The sequence below is a fragment of the Oenanthe melanoleuca genome, chromosome 3 (assembly GCF_029582105.1).
Source record: "Oenanthe melanoleuca isolate GR-GAL-2019-014 chromosome 3, OMel1.0, whole genome shotgun sequence".
NCBI classification, from domain to species: Eukaryota; Metazoa; Chordata; class Aves; order Passeriformes; family Muscicapidae; genus Oenanthe; species Oenanthe melanoleuca.
The window spans coordinates 89,934,746-89,953,060 of NC_079336.1; the positions used below are offsets into that span (position 1 = coordinate 89,934,746).

Sequence of the window (18,315 nt, forward strand, 5' to 3'; positions counted from 1 at the left end):
TAAGCAGGAACATTGCTGCCTGTGTCTACGGGTACGTAGAGAGGTTTGGTGAGCGCATGCCCAGGCAAGGAGGATTTGGTTATGGTTAGAATTTGTGAGTGACAGCCATGTGACAGCTGGGAGTCAGCAAAGATTTTGTAGGGATGGAAATTCCTGAGACAAGACACACGACTGCTCATGCGATCTGCATGTGCCTATCATCATGCTATATTATAATAGCTGACACCATGGTTTACCAGTTTTCCAAAAGAGAGGCTATAAATTAGGAAACGGGTTTGAGGCACATTGAATGAGAAATTGAAGTCATAACATTTAAAAACAAAGGGATAAATATAACTTCTTTTCATGTTATTGAAACAAGCAAACAAAAATCTCCAGTCAAACCACACACCACCAGTAAAACCTGCATTTCCATTATTTACCTTTAGTGACAGGTTATTATTTCCTTAGAATATATTTTTTTCTTAATAACTTATCTTAAAAGGTCTGAATCCTACAAACATACTTAATTTTTAGTATGAAATAATCCACTGATTATTCACATAGTGTAGCTATTCCTACACTTTCAGGATCAGGGCCTAAGTCACAAAGTACAATTAAGCAGAGGCTTTTCCAAAGAAATGTTTCATTTGCCCTTCTGGAGGTCTTACACGGACATGAAGCCAGTGGAGATGTGCATTTAAATCAAACCTGAAAACCGAAATACTTTCCCTTTAACACTGAATTCAAGCCAATACAGTATCACATGACCTTTACCGTAATTTCTATTAAAATAATTTCATGTCTGGTTGCTTCTGCTATCCTGGCTCATTTGTATTGTTTACAACAAGTCATTGCTCTCGACAGTTAGTGGTGGCTGAATCCATGGTTACCAGTTTTTACATTCACTGGTTAAATGGAATGCAGCTCTTCAGTGGGGTTTCATGGAGAAAGCTCTTAAGAAACCACAATCCAGCTATCAATCAGGCTAACCTGGGAGAAATTAATCTGATAAACAGAAGTATTGCTGTGTATGAAAAATTTATTGAAAGGGAGCTCAAGGCATTTATTAGTTGCAGTTGCCAAAGTGGGCACGTTTGGGTCAGACTTAGTACAGGGAAGACTTGGGTTATGAGGTCTATGTCTGACATTCATCCATGTTGTGCCTCCTCTGGCGCTCACTGCTAATACAACTATACTGTTCAAGGCTTTAAAAAAAATAAAAATCTCAAACACTTATTTCACCAGAAATGTGCTCAGAATATAAATAGTGCTTAAATACAGGTTTAACCAGACTGCAGTCCCGGCAAAGTAACTTAAACAGACACCGACAAGATAGTAAAACACAAAATAGACAGCCTTGAGTAGAATCCAATTAAGACAAAAAACACCCCAAACAGAGCAACATTGTTAACGACTAAATTAAGCCTGCAAACAAATATATTTTATTGCCACCTAAGAACAATACGGACTAATTCCGTTTGCCTTGTTATTTATAGTTTAGCGTAGGGTGGGGTTGCCAAAATCAAAGAGCAAAGCAGAAACTTATTTGCAAGATGGACCCCCAAATCCTTTAAAAATGCCTAAAAAACATAAGAAAAGTTCTTTACAGTTTGATGGCTACAATATTTGTCCCACAAGCTACATGACAGCAACAAATAGTTAAATCAAACATATTACTACTAGCTCATCTACTGCAAAGTCACTGTATCAGAAGCCCGAATTGATTTGTTTCCTTAGAACAAATTGAAAATGAATGTAACATAACATCCGAAAAAAGAAATCCCTCCTGCCCTGCTAATCGGATACCGTATAATGGTTGATTGCAGCTTTGCACTGTGCTATTGTTGCCTATATCATACATACTTACAGGTTCTGGGTTCTTCCAAGAGTTTGGTGCAGTTTCAAGGACAAATGTCTTAAGGAAGTCTTTCTACTGTGCAGCAGTGATCCTAGCTCTGATCTCATTACATGAGCAAAGTGCTACAGCTGACAATAAAAAGGAAACTTCCTGCGTGAAGAAGAAATCTTGGAAAGTCTCAGGGTTAAAAAGGCTGCTTAAATGTGCTGCTTGATTTGCTCCCTAGTTGTGTATACACAGTAGCAGCTGATCTCTGTTTGCAGCCCTGCAGAAAGAAACCTTTGCTGAAAACCAATGGCATCACATTTCAGAGGAGCTACTGCCAGGCTCTGGAGAGCGAAGCAACCTTTGACAACTTCACCCAGTTCAAACCACCGGCATTTTCTGCATGTCCTGCAGGACTTTTGAAATTGTATATATACTGTATTATTGTTATTAATGCCACTCTGAAATCCTGCATCCCAGGCAGCCGTGATACAAGCAGGAGTCTCCCTCACTGTAATAGGAGGATCTGACTGTGTCAGGACTGTGAACTGCAGAATTCGCCACAATATCTTTTGCTTTGTCTTCATTGTGGCATTTGCAGATGAGAAGCTGTTAGCTGCACTCAAAGGCATTTTCTGCCTTAGAATTCCTAAATTAAGTGCAACAGGCATCCTGTTTATCCTAAATTAATCCTGAGCCTGCCCTGCATCAGTCACGCACTGCTCAGTGGTTTTTTTTTCCTAATACAGAGTACAAATCCAAAGATTTCAGGAGTGGGAGAGGGTTTATTCTTTTCATTTAGTATTTTATCTAGAGTCAGATCTAGCCTGGTCTCTGTTGGACTAAAACCACGGAGCACAACATCCCAAAATCTGCAAAGTTAGGTATTCTGGCCAAAGTTTCAGTGTGTCTCTAAATGTCTTTTAGTGCATCCTTAGCTCCTGCCTTGGCCCTGCAGAACCAAACCAGGGATGGGCAGAACCTGCACCAGCTTCTGCAGCTCTTACTGATGTCCAAGCAAACTAGTAAGACCAGAAAAGCAACATTTAAAAATAATATATCTGCTAGAACTATTTCGCTCTTAACTGGGAAGCAATACTCCAAATGTAGGCAATACAGCCTCACATTTGATGTTAAAGAATGATCAATAATTAATTCAGATGTAGTTGTTTCACCATTTAGCCCAGGGTGATTCTCCAAAGAGCAACTGGGACCACACAGTCCCTTGGCACTCAGTCAGAGCATGACCGTAGAGCTTGCATGCTGCTTCCCAAACAGGACCTACTTCTCTCTCCAGGATAGCCAGAAAACCTCAGAAACAAAATTTGGAAGAATCCCTTTTAAAAGTGCACCATTGCAGGGTTTGGTTAGGAGGAGTTGAGGGTTTTTTCCTGGGCATTTGTAAAACAGGCTAATCACCACCCTTTTTTCCCCCTCAGGCACTATGACTATTCTAGCTACTAGTATATTGCGTGTTATTTCTTTAATATTTTGAACTTTATTCCAAAGGGCAGAAACCAAAACTGACAGTACATCAAGACAACATGCTCTGTGACTCAAACAGTAAAATAATTGAGATCCTGTGCATACACAACATCCAAGTCTGTGTATGCACGTTGCACATGTGTGCACACACTCATTCACAAACACAAACAAGTGTAAGGGCTTGTGGCCCAATTTTCTGAGACACTTACAGTTCAAGTCCTCATCTCCCTTCAAATAAAAAAAAAAAGTAAGAACAAGTAAAATCTGACTAGTGAAACATCCAAAATAATTTTTGTTCAAAGCAGGCACCATTTACAGAATGGTAACCATATTGATTCAACATGCATTTCTCCCAGATTTGTCTCTCTCCTTTGGGAGAAAGATGGACAGTGTCACAGCAGAGAAATGAAAGTGTGTGGTGGCACCAGCAGGTTTAGTCTGGCTCCTCTTCCTCATGGGACACTGCAAGGCAGCAACTCAGAATCCTGGCTACGAGGCAGGGCTCAAGGCCTGCCTGTGTCACCTCCATCACCTCACCTTTCTGTGCCTGAACTGGCACCAGCACATTTAATGCATGTTGCAAAAGCACAGCTTCTCTGTTGCTCAAGCTGTGAGAAAGGGACTGCATGCTGGAGAATAGTAAAGGACTAAAGCTCACAGCTGTGCATCCTGCTCCCAGATGTGCCATACCAAGGGCCATGAGTGACCTTGAACCGCCTGCTCTCTGCTCCAGTGCCCAGCCTGCTGCCCACACTGCACAGAACTCAGCACTTGTCCACCTGGTCCCTTTGACTCTAGTATAGCAGAAGAGGAGTTTCTTTCTGTTGGAAATTCAGCACAGAGTAAAACAAGTTCTTTTTGCCAGGTGAAACTCAAGGCACTCATTTAAGACTAGTTAAAAAAAAAAACAATCCCAGTGGAAGCAGGAATTTCAGTGAATGAAGTTTCTTCCTCAACAGCCTCTAAATACCCAAATGTCAGCACTGAAAAGCTGAGATTTCTGAATACTGCATGAGCAGTTATAAAACCATATCCAGCAGTCCTACCCCACACAGACCCACTGGCACTTGTCGAGGCTGGAGGACATCCACTCCAAGTTTGACTCCACTCCTCCTTTCCTCTCCTATGTAACATGCCCCCTTGCCACAGCTGGCTCAATACAGATCCAAGGACACAGCTCCTCCAGCTACCTTTTTTTTGTAAAAGTATACACAGGTCCCAAACATGGGACAAACTGGAATTGCAAAATTTTTCTCCTCCCAGTCTTCCCAGATACACCTCAACCTGCAGCACCTTGACTTCCCTCTTCTCTCCTTTCTGATTTTCTCATTGAATTTTATTTTCACAGCATTGTATCCAGCAAGGAGAATAGTAACAATTCAAAGTCTATTTTCCAATCTTCAGAGGGCAGGGTAAAGTAGTCTGGCTATTAAGGCAGGACAGCAAAAATATGTTCAGAGAGGATGGGGAGCAAGAGCTAGGAGAGTAATGAAGGAGAGGGTGACCCTGACTTACATGATGCTAAAAGCTCTAGGTCTCCTTCCTTCCTATCCCCAGTGGAAAGGGAGGTCCTTGGAAGCCAACCCCACTGGCTGCTCTTCTGAAGTCCAAACTAGTACAGGTGTCCAAGATGGGCCATGCCCTGTCTTCCTGATGTCTGTCACTTGTAACAATTTAGAAAGCTTGTTTAATTCATGACAGCCTTAAAATTCAAACATATAATCAAGACACTTATAGTTAATACTACAAATGACTATACCAGAGCAAATTCTCAGTTTTTACACAAATATTTGTTTTAGATTTTAAAACCTTGTTTCCAGCAGTCAAGTAATAAAAGACACGCTTTCTCACTTAAAAAGAGATTTCTGGCTCTTGTAATTTAAACAATTGGAGGTAACTGCAATGAAACAAAAGTCCAGCAGAAGCATAGTGACACTTTACAAAAAGTCCCACCTTTCAGCTAGTCTCAAAATTTTCAGTAAGCAGTATCAGTTTTAATTATCAATCTCAGAATCCAACAGGACACAAAGACTCCAAGAAACATGTCCTACCTGTTTTATTCAGACACGTAGGACTTTGCTTAAATATTAAGCCTGAAACTGTTCATTTAGACTTGCCTGATTCCTGCATAGAGCCTGAATGTGTCTTTTTCCTTCATCTATCCATATACATAGTAACTGTGACTACTGGATTTCTTTTTAACTTTTAAAGGCACATGGATCCTAATCAACATATGGAACACCTTCTGCACCATCCAAAAGGAGTGGCTATATTCTTCTCATTGAAACTCCTCCATAATAGTTGCTTTTCCCTTTTCATGTATCAAGACTTTAAACCAAAACTAATACAATCATCAGGAACTGTGTATGCCTAAGCTACTTGCTGTTCCCATTAGATGCTCTGCACTACTCAATCATTCAAGATTCTCTGTCCCATTGTATTTAATATGCTTGCATTTTGTGCTATAAGTACAATTAAAATTGTTTGGGTTTTCACACTGTTCTTACCTTTTACTTGCTCTCTAAAGTATCCAGCATGTGTTGAAACCAATATAGGTGATAATATAGATGTAAATATCACCATGGAGGCATCATGATAAATTTGACGTTGAGAATAATTCATTCAAGGTATCTAGATCCAATTTAAATTCTTTTCCAATTTTAACTGAGCCTTCATAACCAGATGAACTTAAACGAAGGTGTACAACTTCATGCTACACTGGTAAACCACCCTAACAAGGAAATAAATTTTCAGTGATTAAGCTGAATTGTTCATACAAAACGCCAGCTTCGGCTTTTCACCCATACAAAATAGCTTGGAAAATATATACTGCATGTGTTTATTATAGCTACAGTTGCTATGAACATCTATAACTCTCCAACAATTTCTTTGATTTATGTTCAAAAACATACAGGGCATGAAATGATGCCTGCAACCTTACATTTCCCTCAAGAACATTGTGGGGAGAAGATATATTCCAAAACATCATGTTAGATTCCTTGTTATGTCTCCTTTTTAAAATAAATGTATGATAATCAATTACACATGCTTCAAAGCAACTGCCACTAGATTCCCCAACAGAAAAGCTGTTTGAGAAAAGTTCCATTTTCTTTCCCCTAATGGTCAGGTTATAATAAGAGATCTTGCCTAGATATTAAAGGGGAAAAATGTATTATAAAGGATAGGCCTTGCTCCACTTGTATATGCATGCACAGGTTTGTGCTTGCCTGGACTTGACTTAGAACAAGGTTTTCAGAGAAGTAACATCTCCACTGATCAACATGCTAAAAAAAGGATGCGTGTGTGAAGATCTTGCACCTAATCTGCTTGTCATTTATGCTTGTAGTAATCCAAATGATGTCAAGAGAATGACACAGATGATAAGTTAATGTATCAGGCTCGACTTCCCTTTCAACCTCAATATGCAAAACATCCCTTTAAGAAGTCCACCCAGCTGTAGCCTCCACTAGAAACAGAAACCTGCAGATGTTTATAGGAATATCAATTAAGCTGAATGGGAGCTCTGCCATTAATGCTGGTGCCTGTAAGATTGGATTTTGCAGATCTGCCTGAACTCCACACAGAGGTTGAAGTGCACATTTTCTCCAGGGGTATGGAGGCCGGTGGGTGATATGCCATTAACAGGTAAGCATAATATGGATGGTATTTCCAGAGTCTCATGGCTCTGGCACAGGGACAAGGGCAGTATCCCCAGGCAGCACCCTTGTCCACAGTGGGAAGACAGGAGCAGCCAGGAATGCATAGATTGAGTGCATGGACCACCCCCAGCACAGAAAAGATCAGGACCTACTGCCTGCCCTGCTTCAGGTAGTTTGTTCTGCCTGCATCCCAAACAGGGAGCTGCCACTCCCTGTGTCCTGGGCATTTAATTCAATCCTTGGATTACACTGAAAACTAAAGAGCTGACAAACAAATAGAAACTGGACTAGAAACTAGATGGTACAAGCCCCTCTAAGGAGGATTGGCACCTGCTGACACTGAATTTCCAGCAGATATGGAATAAGGTGGATGTGTGACTTGTTTTATGGCCCTGTTCATCCCTGTCAGTGTTCAAAATTTGTATGTCAAATAGGGAGATGGACATAAATTCACTCCTTCTACTCTTCTCTCCCCGCCTCCCCCTGCTCCCAATTTTATTTGAATCAAACCCTCAAAGAATGAAAATTCACAGGAGGGGAAATACAGGCTTGCACCCTCTTTGGCCCCCAGTGCTATTTTATCCATTACTAAGGAAGCCAAGGAGGAGGAGGGGAGAGTACTGGACATGCGTGCCTACTGCCCATGCAGCCCCAGCAAGATAGCATCAACAGTTGTTCTCCTATTTTCACAGTGGGAAATAAGCAGGTACTAGCTGTATTGGAATAACCAGGAGGAATCTAGGTCAAAATCAAAGCAAGACTGCTCTGTCCATTTGACAAAACTCACATGCAAACACAATACCCACGTAAAAACAAAGAAGTTATTTGTAGCAGTTATTTCTGTTAGGATTGCTAAACAAGCGTGTAGACATTGGCCTACCTTGAGTAAAAGGCACTATTCCTTCTCTGTGACTTCTGAAAAGGCATTCAAAATCAATATAAAATTGCAATATTAGGAAATTTTATAATCATTATTTCACAAAAGCAGACTTGAAAGGGTCTCTTGTTCATGGGTAAATCTTCAGTTAGTTTTTCTAGTACCGGTGGTTCAATCGAAAGATTCACCAACTGCCCCCTGGAGAAAACTGAAGATCTGCATTTAAATGGAGATATAGTATTTCCAAATGCACGGTACCTGCAAGGCAGATACTGTCAAGGTTTCTTAGTGAGTGGATCTCAAATTGTATTAGGTACATTTCAGTACTGTAACTATCCCCATTTCGTAGGACTGGGGCTATTTCCATATAATTTTTTTTTCCTGTGTGCGTGCTTTGTAATATTTGCCCTGATATGTCAAAATTAAACCCCCATCCACAACAAAGCACTCACATAGCAACAACAAGAAATTACAACCTTATGCATAATTTTCTGATGGGGATGATGAAGACTGTATTAGATGGCCTGACTGAAAATCTTAAATAATTGAAAACTCTGATGACTTAATAGAGCAGTGAGCTTGGTTTACAATGCAGCCAATTTAGAGCCATAAAAACACCGTGTAAAATGTTTATCTTGTGGTTGACCATTACATATCCTATTTATTATTCCAAAGTATTTCAACAGCATTTTTCTTCATCAATGTGGCTGCTGGCATTTAGCACCCACTCGCTAAATTCACGTGATTTTCCTGGAACAGCTTTAGGAAAAGAAAACAAAAAATTAGCAGATCACTACAAAACTGTTCCTTGTTACTATGTGCCTCTTTTTGACATTCTGACTTGAACCGAGTTCATGTGCTGCAAAATACGTTTGAAACCACCGAGGCTAAAATATAATAAATCAAAGCCATATTCGTGAAGTTAAAAAGACTGGTGCAACTACTGATCCTGACACATCAGAGAACCAAAAAAAAAAAAAAAAATCAAACCTCATGAATACTTTGTTGCTAATGTACACGAGTTCAAAGAGCAGTGTTCCTCTTAGGAAAACATCTTAATTTTCATATCAGAAAATCATCCTAACCTTCCAGAAAAGTTTTTACAATTATGCAAGGAAGGCAGAGAGAAGGTTTAGAGTGCAAAAGACACTCGTGATGGGTTTCAGACACGCAGGCATTAGTCCAGGCAGCCTCTCGCTGAAATTCAGGTTGCAATTGAAATGTCCCTGTAAACAAGGTTACTGCGAACGGCCCAAGATATCCTTCTCAGCAACACCTTCACCAGGAGCCCTTCAGCTGTCTACTTAGTTTGTTATACCTTATCTCACAGCCCTGACATCCTAATGCTGATTCAAATTCGGGATTCAAAATGAAAGAAGAAATATCTCTAAGATCACTTAATATTGAAATACCATTGCAGTAATAAGTGGTGCCAGGCTGGAGATATGGATATAGTACTCTAGTGGTAACCTTTTAATTTCTGACAAAATACTGTGGAATAACTGTGATACTGCACAGACAGTTAATGCAATCGATTTGTTTTCCTTATTTTGATAATGAACACGCTGAATGTAGTGATTACCTTCTCCTGCCCCCGGCACATTTTTAAAGTCCTCTGAAAGGACACCTGCCAGATTCCTTTACAGAGATGAAACACCTCACACCACGGAGCCCCCTCCCCAGTACACTGAACCCCAGCTACCTTGATGCTCCCAAGACAAGGAAGATCATAACCACGAGTCGCTTCGTCATTCTAAGTCTTTGACTATTTTCAGTGGAAATGCAATGCACGCAGCATGTATAATCTAATGTAGGTTATATTGTAAACTACTCCCATTCTGAAAGTGAGGGTAGGCATGCTACACTAGAACATTTTGTCCTTTGAAATAAACCAGGAAAGTAACAATGAAATGTATCAAGCAAGTTTTATACCTTGTATTTTAAACAGGGTAGCGAAGAAACGCCTAAAACTTTGGTGGGTTTATACAAAGGGCACTTGGATTTCCCTCCCAGTCACAGACAGTGATAGGGAGAAGGGAGGTGGGGGGGTGGTATCTGTGTTTCTGTGGTGTTACGTTTACTGTTAGCCTTAATAGCATGAAAAGACAGGATTCCAGGGAGTGGGGGTGCAGTGGGACAGGGGTACAGTATAGAGGAGGAGGAGAATTAAAGGAGAGAAACCCAAGCTGCTCAGTGCCTGCCTTCCCACACTACCAATTCACCTTCATTTTCGTCTCCTTTATATTCTACTCATTTTTACTTGCCTCCCCCATTATTTAGTCATCTCTTAAATGCAGTCCTCTCTTCTCTGGGATCACGAAAAACATATTAACTAGAACAGTACACGGAGTGCATCCCCTGCAGCACTTCAAAATGTACCTCCAGATCAGTCATGCCTTCATGGCATTAATGACCAGTGGAAAATAAAAAATAAAATAAATTAAAAAAAAAAAAAAAAAATACAAAAGAGAAAAAATTCCTCACCGCCAGGTCACACTCAGACCCCCCAGGCAGGCGCTTCCCCAAACGCCCCCTCCTCCCCACGGCTGGCGCTGGGAGAGCCAAGTGCCAGGAGGAGCGGGCAGTGCGTGGACTTTGCACACTTTCCTTCGCCCCTGCTGATCCGGGAGCGCGCGGCCCCGCGCCTTTGTGTGCGCGCGTCCGCCCGCGGGTCCCGGCACCGGCGCGGAGCGCGTCCCGCGTGGGGCGGCCCCGCCGCCGCTCCCGCCCGGAGCGCAGCGCCCCGACCCCCGCCCGGCGGGCCCGGCTCCCCCGGGCCTGCTCCGCTCCCGCCGCCCGCACGGGTGCTCAGGAAGGAGCGAGCGGCGGGGGAGGGACGGGGACGGGCCCCCCCGGCGGCCTCGCCCCGCGCCGCAGCCGGGACACCCGGGGCTCCCGGGAGGGCACGGCGGGGGCAGGGCGGCCGCCGCCACAGCCACGCGTGGCCCGGCACCGGCTCGCACAGTCCGGTGCCGCTGCTCCGCTCGCAGCCGCCGCAGCCACCCCGGGACCCCGGCCCTAAACTCTTGCTGGCTAAAGCCTCGTCACTTTCCCGGCACTCCTGACCCTGGGCGGGAGGGACACACATACACATACACACACACCACACGCAAAACCTGCGGGGTAGCATCTGTCAGCAGCCAAAAAATCATTCTCCTTCCCCTCTTGCCCCCACCCCCCCACACACACCCGGGCCAGTAATTCTGGATAATTGTCCGAGAGGCGAGAGCCACTGAACCCCGCGTGGCCGGTGCTGTCGTGCGGCTTTTTCCGAAGCTGGATTTTTTAGGGGGGGGAAATGACTCTGAGCAAGTGCAATTGGCAAGGGCTGAAGGTGGAATGGGGCGGGGGGGGTGGGGGGGTAGAGCGCTCCTGGCAGCGGCTCATCTCCAAGCACAAACATGCCCCCCATGCAATGTCAGCTGGCGGGGGTGCGGGGGGGTGCGGGGTGCGGGGGCTCGCTTTACCTGGTCAGCTCAGAACCGCAGGCAGGTTAATCAGGTGAGTCGTCGGGGATTTTAAAGAAGCCGAAGCCGGTTTCTTTGCTAGGAAAGTCTACAACACCATGCAGGGACATTGCAAAATCTTTACACACGCCTCCTTTAACTGGGCTCCCGCGACCTCCGCCGGCGAGGGGGGAGCCAGCGGCGGGCGGGAGGCCGAGCGGCGCCGCGGCGGCGGCGCGGGGGGCGCGGGGGGCGGCGGCGGCGGCGGGCGCGGCGCGGCGGGCGGACAGCGGCGGAGGGCGGGCGGCGGCGGCCCCGCTCCCGCGGCCCCGGCCCCGGCGGCGTCCCCGCGCCTCCCTGCCGCCTTGGTAGCGCCGGTCCGCACTCGGCCTGACCCGGGACGTCACGGCGCCTGCCTGTGTTCCCAATGATAACTTGGCAGGAGCAGGGGGAAGCGGCCGGGTTTTTCCTGGGCTCGTTACCGGGTATGTGCACGTTTCTTTCGCATGCGGATTTTTTTTTTTTTTTTTAATTTTTTTGGTTTTTTTAAGGCGCAGTAACGAAAAGCCGGGACAGGAAATCCGGGGCGCGGCGGGGGCTGCCGCCCCGCGATGGTGGCGGCCGCTCGCCGGCGGGCGCGGGGGAGCGGCGGCGCGGGGCGCAGGCATGCGTTCATCTCCGTGTCTTTCATTTTACCTTCAGGGTGACATTCAGTGCCGGGCGAGCCTCGCCGGTCACCGCCACGTCCCGCCTGGAGAAAACACAAACAGAACCACGGAAAAAAAAAACGAAACCGACAACAGCAACAAAAAAAAAGGCGGCTGCCGAAAAGGGGGAGATGGGGAGGGAGGGGGTGCCGGTGGCCGCGGCTGGGATGCGGGCGGCGGACGGGACACCTCGCCCAGGGGACGCGGGGACACACGCGCTGCCGGCCGCCGGCAGGCCATGTGCCGAGCGGCGGGCGGGGGCGGGGGGACGGGCACCGCACACACACACACAAAATCAGTAAATTAAAAAAAAAAAAAAAAAAAAAAAAAGGACAAAAAGGAAAAGCACCCGGAATGCCAGAGGAGGCCGGGCGAGCAGCGAGGATGCCGCACCGCTGCTGCCGTGCAGGCCCGGCGCCGCGCCCCCCCAGTCCCTGCAAGGCTCTGCAGGGGAAGGCGGGGAGCCCCGGCACAGCGCCCCGCCGGGAGCCGGGGTGCCGGGGGGCTGCGGCCGCGCTGCCCGGGCCGCACCGGGACACCGGCCGCGCAATGGCGGCGCCGCGAGCAGGGCCGGGGGCGGCCGCAGACCCCGGCCCGGCTCGGCTCGGTGCGGGGAGCCCGGGCCATCGCTGCCCGCCTCTGCTGCTGGGGCAGCGAGCACTGCTCCCCAGAGCAGGAGGGTTCGGTCTGAGGACGGCGAGCCGGGGCCTGCGGCATTCCCGGGCCGCCGAGCAGGCTGGCAGCGCCGTGCCCGGCCATGGCAGCCGCCACACGCCGCCACTGCCCGGGCTCCTGGGCTTCGCCAGGCCGGATCCTGCACATCTCCATGCACGATCCCGCTAAATTCCGAGGACATTTTCGCGTGTGAGACTTAACTCGCCTGCAAAAGTGTTCCCAGAACTAGGCCTCGCTTAAACTATCCATGGCAAGCCTGAGTTTACGTGCCTCTTCATCTAAAAACCAGTTGTTACGCACACATTGCATCCCAAATGCTGCAGCACCACACCACCTACTCTGTGACCGCAGAGCGTCCCAGCAGAGCCCTGAGACAAGTTTCCCTATTCTGTGTTGCTTTTCACAGCACCTATTATAATAACAAGTTACAACATCGGCAATGCCCAGGTAACTAGCCCAGCGGAGTTCGTGAAGGGATGCATGTAGCAGGGCTGAAACTAAATTATTTTTTGCAACTGCCTCTGTTCAGCTTTAATATTAGCATTAATACTTTCATTTTCCTCATTTAAATACAATAAAAGGGAAATTGCCTTTGCTTAATACTGTTACTATTCAGGTTTTGCAATTCCAGTTTTTATAAGGCAGTACAAGTCAGGTGGAAGTTAGTGTACACCTTTTCTGTTGCTGGGCTCAGTGCCCTCAGCAGCAGCTTATTTTAAATGGTGGGATCACCTACTGCAGCTGGGAAAATTGTTGGGGAAAAAAGAAAGCATTCTTGGAATATCATACAGTCCAAGCATCATTTTAAGAAGCCTGAAATTTAAAGCACAGGGGTTTTTTGTTGTTTTTTTTTTTTTTTTTTTTGTTTTGTTTTGTTTTTCTTTTTAAACCCAAGCTACTCAGCTACTCAGGATGCTTTCTAGCTTGGCTAGAAAGACATGTTTGCTACATGTTTCTGTTCTGGAATAGTTTTGAACTGCTTTTAGTCTGCTAAAGTCTTACCTTTTCTTAACTCTACTGTCTCAGCAGAGTACAGAGTACATTACTGATACATATTTTTGGTCCACTTGAAAAGCAGTGTGTACAGCTTGACTGTTGTCTGTATTTTGCCCTTCATTTTTAAGTGAAGCTCTTTTGATTGATGTGAGGATTTTTTTTTTTTAAAGGATGAAGGGTATGACATAGCTACCCAAGATGCTACTTACAATTACACTGTACCTAACCGAGATTTTTCATTGTGATTGTTACACTTTCAAAAGCAAATGAGTTAATCAAATTGCTATTTTTGGAATGCACTTAAAGGAACATTAAAATGCATTAATTTCATTAAAATAAATGAGCAGATAGGTAACAAAACAAGTATCAGCCAAATAAGCAAGATCTCAACTATGGAGCCAAATCCAGCCCTAGTGAAATCATCTGAGTTGTGCTTGTCTACAGCACACTTAATTTGGCTTCTGCAGTCATACAGCTGATGCTTTATTTGGTTTTCAGAGGTGTGTATATTAAAAATGTGCGAGCTGTGCTTCTTCTCCAGTGTGATTAACCACTGAAGTTAAATTCACCTGGTTCCATTTAGCTCTGCTGTGCAGTCCTATCACGCATGCAGTTTTTGGTGTGTGTACACACCTGAGATGCAGGGAGGCATTCCCAGCCCCTGTGTCGGTGTAAGGGACATGAGTTGTGTCTGAAGTGAGGGTGTGATGAGGTGGATTTCAGCAGAGGCTGCTCACAAGCAGCTGCATATATATGCTCCAGTTAATAGGTTGTACTGGAGTCTGTGCTACCATCTTTCATTACTGCTGTTACTCATGGCAGTGAGAGTAAAGGAAGGGTTGGTGTGTCTGTAATCACACATTAATTTGCTATGTAGATATATCCTAAGAACATCTCAGCCCAGGAAAATTACACTGGAATAAGGTTGGATGTGAATGTAAAGCAGAACTGTGTTCAGATAGTTTATTCATTCTGGAATGACCAAGTTGTTTCCTGGTTTCACTTAATCCACTTTCAAAGTGGATTAAGGTAATTCAAGAAACTGAGTTCTTACACAGGCATAAGAGTTGTCTACACATGGGTTTAGTCGAACATAATTACTGCAGTGTACCAAATAAGTGTCTTGAAATAATTTGGAGTGTTGATGAGTCCAGAGTCCCACAGGTGAAAACAACAGAATTTAGGCATTTCGTATAACACAAGGTTAATTTAGCCCAACATTTGACCTACTTCTTTCCTCATGGAACATACTTAATTCATTGCAGGTTTTTTTTTCCTCAACAAAAAACCCACAACAGAAACATATTTATGATCAATTTCAAGATAGCAATGTCATTTGCACTCCACTAAAAATAAACAATTTAACCAGTATATACTCTAAATACCTTCTCAGCTGCCCTAAAGAGGGGAAAGGTTCTTTACTGGAAGAAATACCAGCTTCTCAATCATAAATATTTTGAGCAGTTTGTTCCAAAAAAAAGGAAAACAAACCCCAAAGCTCTGCTCTGCCCTCTGAGACACCCATGATCCATTTGACTGCATTCCACTCATAGCAATAGCACCCAGTCTGACTCAGCAATATTAGTTCCTGAATGAGGAAACCTCACAGACTCACACAGAAGGGTTTGCAGAACAACAGGCCCTTCAGGAGGCGCCTTTAGAATAGAGAGTTTATTTATAGTTTGCTTACAGAGGTCTGAATCAGGGAGAACCTACCTGAAACCCAGGCAGCCTCTCTGCCTCTGCTCTGAATCAGTTGTATTGCATCACTGGCATACAGGAAAGTGAACTGATAATGAGAACATACAAGATGTTTTGTGGCCATTCCATGCCACAGACATCCATGGGAGAGAGTGACTCTAATGTCATAAATGAAGCCTCCTAAACTTTAAATTTAAGACTGTTTGTTGGTTTGCTTTTGTTGAAGGAGGAGGTGGAGGGGGGTTGGAACCAAACAAAAACTGGATGAGGTAGAAATTACATAAACCAGCCAATTTTTTGAATGAAGCATAAATATAAAAGCCAAATGATACAAATTGCTAACCCTTTCCCACTGACATGGGAAAAAAGCCATTAAAAGCTATGGAGGTGAAAAAAATCCAACTTCTTTGTGTCAAAGACTGCAGTGTGTCACACATTACAAGGGGTAACCTGGGGTCTTCCCTTACAGAGATGAAGTAGTGCCAGCTACTCTGTGTAGCAGGCAATGATGCCCACAGGATTCTCATTTTATGATTACAAACATGGCTTTGCCCACCTGTGCTTGTCTTGGTTAAGGATATAGGGAGTGGATTTCACCTACAACTCCCTCATGCCAAACCTGCTTATTTAAGTAAGATTAATTCTGGTAGCAAAATAAGCACTGATTGAAGAAGGTAAACGTAGAGAAACGTAAGCAAGAAATCAACTACTTAAATTCTGTGGTACTGAATGACTTTGACCATGGGTCTTGATATTAAGGCTCAAATATTAAGCCTGGTATTAAACTCAGATTGAAGGCAATGAGAGTTTTATAGGAGCATGCCTGATCTGAAATCCAACTTGAATTTAAAAAATGGATTGGATTATTGTACACTCTGCTTCCACAATGAGAGGTCTCTGAGCATTGGATTTACCTGCAGTGCTGGGGTATCCTGGCTCTCCCCCAGTCCTGTCATTACAGGGGCATTAGTCATCCAGAGAGGAAGGTGTCTTTAAATCCCCACAAGGATCAGCACAGCACACGCAAGAGGAAATCTCAGTGTGCAGCCAATGCCAGGCAATGAAGGATCTTCTGTGGGAGTTGGTTAGTAGTGCCAATGTTTGATATTTGTCGTAACAACCACCGACTGTTTTGTTTTTTGTTCTAACAATGTGAATTATGCATTAATGTTTAATACAAGTGAGTGTACTTTCTTTTGATCTTCAAGCATAATCATTTCTAATGAGAGCTTATACATGAGCATTGAAACAAATCCCTGAGTCATGTGAATTTACATTGGTTTTACTCTGTGGGAAAGATCCCACATGAGTTACTCATGTCTGTAAAACATAACATACTTAGAAGAAAAAAAAATGAGCTTGCATTTGTCTGTTGGAACATAAATATCTGCGTAGACATTTGGCTTGTGCCCTAGCAGTAATGAAACATTAAAAAGTTAATTTATCAGAGATCAGGATTCAGGGTGGGGCCCTCAACTAATGTGAGATCCAAGTCTGCTCAGAATAAGCTCACCTCTTAGTTTCTACCATCTGGCTTCTTACAAGAGTTGAGTCTAGTATCAGAGGAATTTGAAGTAGCTCTAAGTAAAGGGATCAGAATTTGGCTGGCTTGATAGAGATAAAAGTTGCCAAACTGCCATCACCAAGTTATAATATGCCAGTCCATGGCAGGCAAACTGTGCAGGGCTAAGTGGCACCTCTCCAAATGCCCTTGACAGCCAGTGCGGGCCAGACCCACTGGAGAACCTGCTTGGCAGTGTTTAATATCTGCACTTCTTAAAACAACAGTCACAAATGGTGCATTCCATAAAAACATAAACACTGTGGATTGTGCAACTGCCAAGACAGTTATTTAAAATGCAAACAGAATTTAAGCCCTTTCCCCTTTGACACGCTGCACAAATATTAAACCAACAAGTGATTAACAGTCTGCACCTCAGCAGCCGTGCTGTGTGTGCAAGGGACAGGCAGCACATTGGGGAAAGTACAGGTGCAAATTAGAACGTGATGGGCCTCATTCCTGGGGGTGCAGGTACTCAGTGCAAGATTTCCACAATGCCTCTTGCCTTTCCAAACAGACTTCAATGCCCAAGGATGCAGGAGGTTGCTATCAAGAAGGTATTATGTTTAATGGCAGACAGGCTCTATCTATGATTAAGGTCATATCTCAGGAATTCTCAAAAGCCCATTAATGTATTTTATTCTTAATGTGTAAGTGCTAAAGTAGTCCTGGAAGCCAGAAATCCAGGATTACCCCACATAATTCAATGTTTTCACAGGAGGCTGCAGTCATGCTCTCTGCTGCTTCCCTTCTCTTGCCCGAATAACCTTAAATGCTGATGGTAGAGCTTCAAAAGGAGAGTGGAAGCAGTCTATGCATAGAATAGTTTATAGACTAGAAGTAGAGCAAACACAAAATCCTTCGTCTCTGAACTTGAATTCTCCAAGTGCTCTGTTTTATATAATGACAGAGGAACTGGTACTATTGCAGTAGAGAAGAAAGCACCCAAGACACTCCATTATGGAACCTCAACACTGTTTTTATTATCTTCCCTGAGGTTGCACAACTTCACCTGACATGTTAAGTTAAAAGATAGATAGGTCAATATTGGGTCTTAAATAATTTTATATATAAGGACCTCAACTCCATCTAGACCCTGCTTGAAGCACATTGACATTATCCAGCTTTAAAAGTTCTGTGAGTCTTCTGACTTTTCAGAATGCGTCAGTACATCCCCAGGCGCACACAAAAAGCTGTGCTTGCAAAGATGAGATAGATACAGGTGGAAAATGGTGTACAGAAGCATGAAGGGAGGCCTCTCTAAGCATCAGCCAGAGTGACAAAGCGTGCTGGCCCATGGGTTCCCAGGCTGTATTCACAGCCCTGGAATGCCTGCTGGAAACACTCCCCTGTAATTTAGCTCATTTGGTGTGCATTAAGGAT

The 18,315-nt window shown here is 44.5% G+C and overlaps 1 protein-coding gene across 13 annotated transcripts in view; it reads right to left on the bottom strand.

Moving 5' to 3' along the window:
* The window catches only part of ESRRG (estrogen related receptor gamma), a 388,458-nt gene that overhangs the window by 355,633 nt on the left and 14,510 nt on the right, over positions 1-18,315 (bottom strand). For 6 of the 13 annotated variants that reach the window (XM_056486392.1, XM_056486387.1, XM_056486389.1 and 3 more), the window contains exon 1: positions 11,314-11,504. The exons of 5 other annotated variants lie outside the window; for them this stretch is intronic. Coding sequence is in view for 1 of the 8 variants with exons in the window: in XM_056486379.1 (XP_056342354.1) it covers positions 1,850-1,947 (98 nt within the window). In the remaining 7 variants the exon portion in view is untranslated. Of the gene's footprint in view, positions 1-1,849; positions 2,106-11,313; positions 11,505-18,315 lie in introns of those variants that run through there. 2 more of the 13 variants (XM_056486379.1, XM_056486377.1) reach the window with 2 other exon arrangements.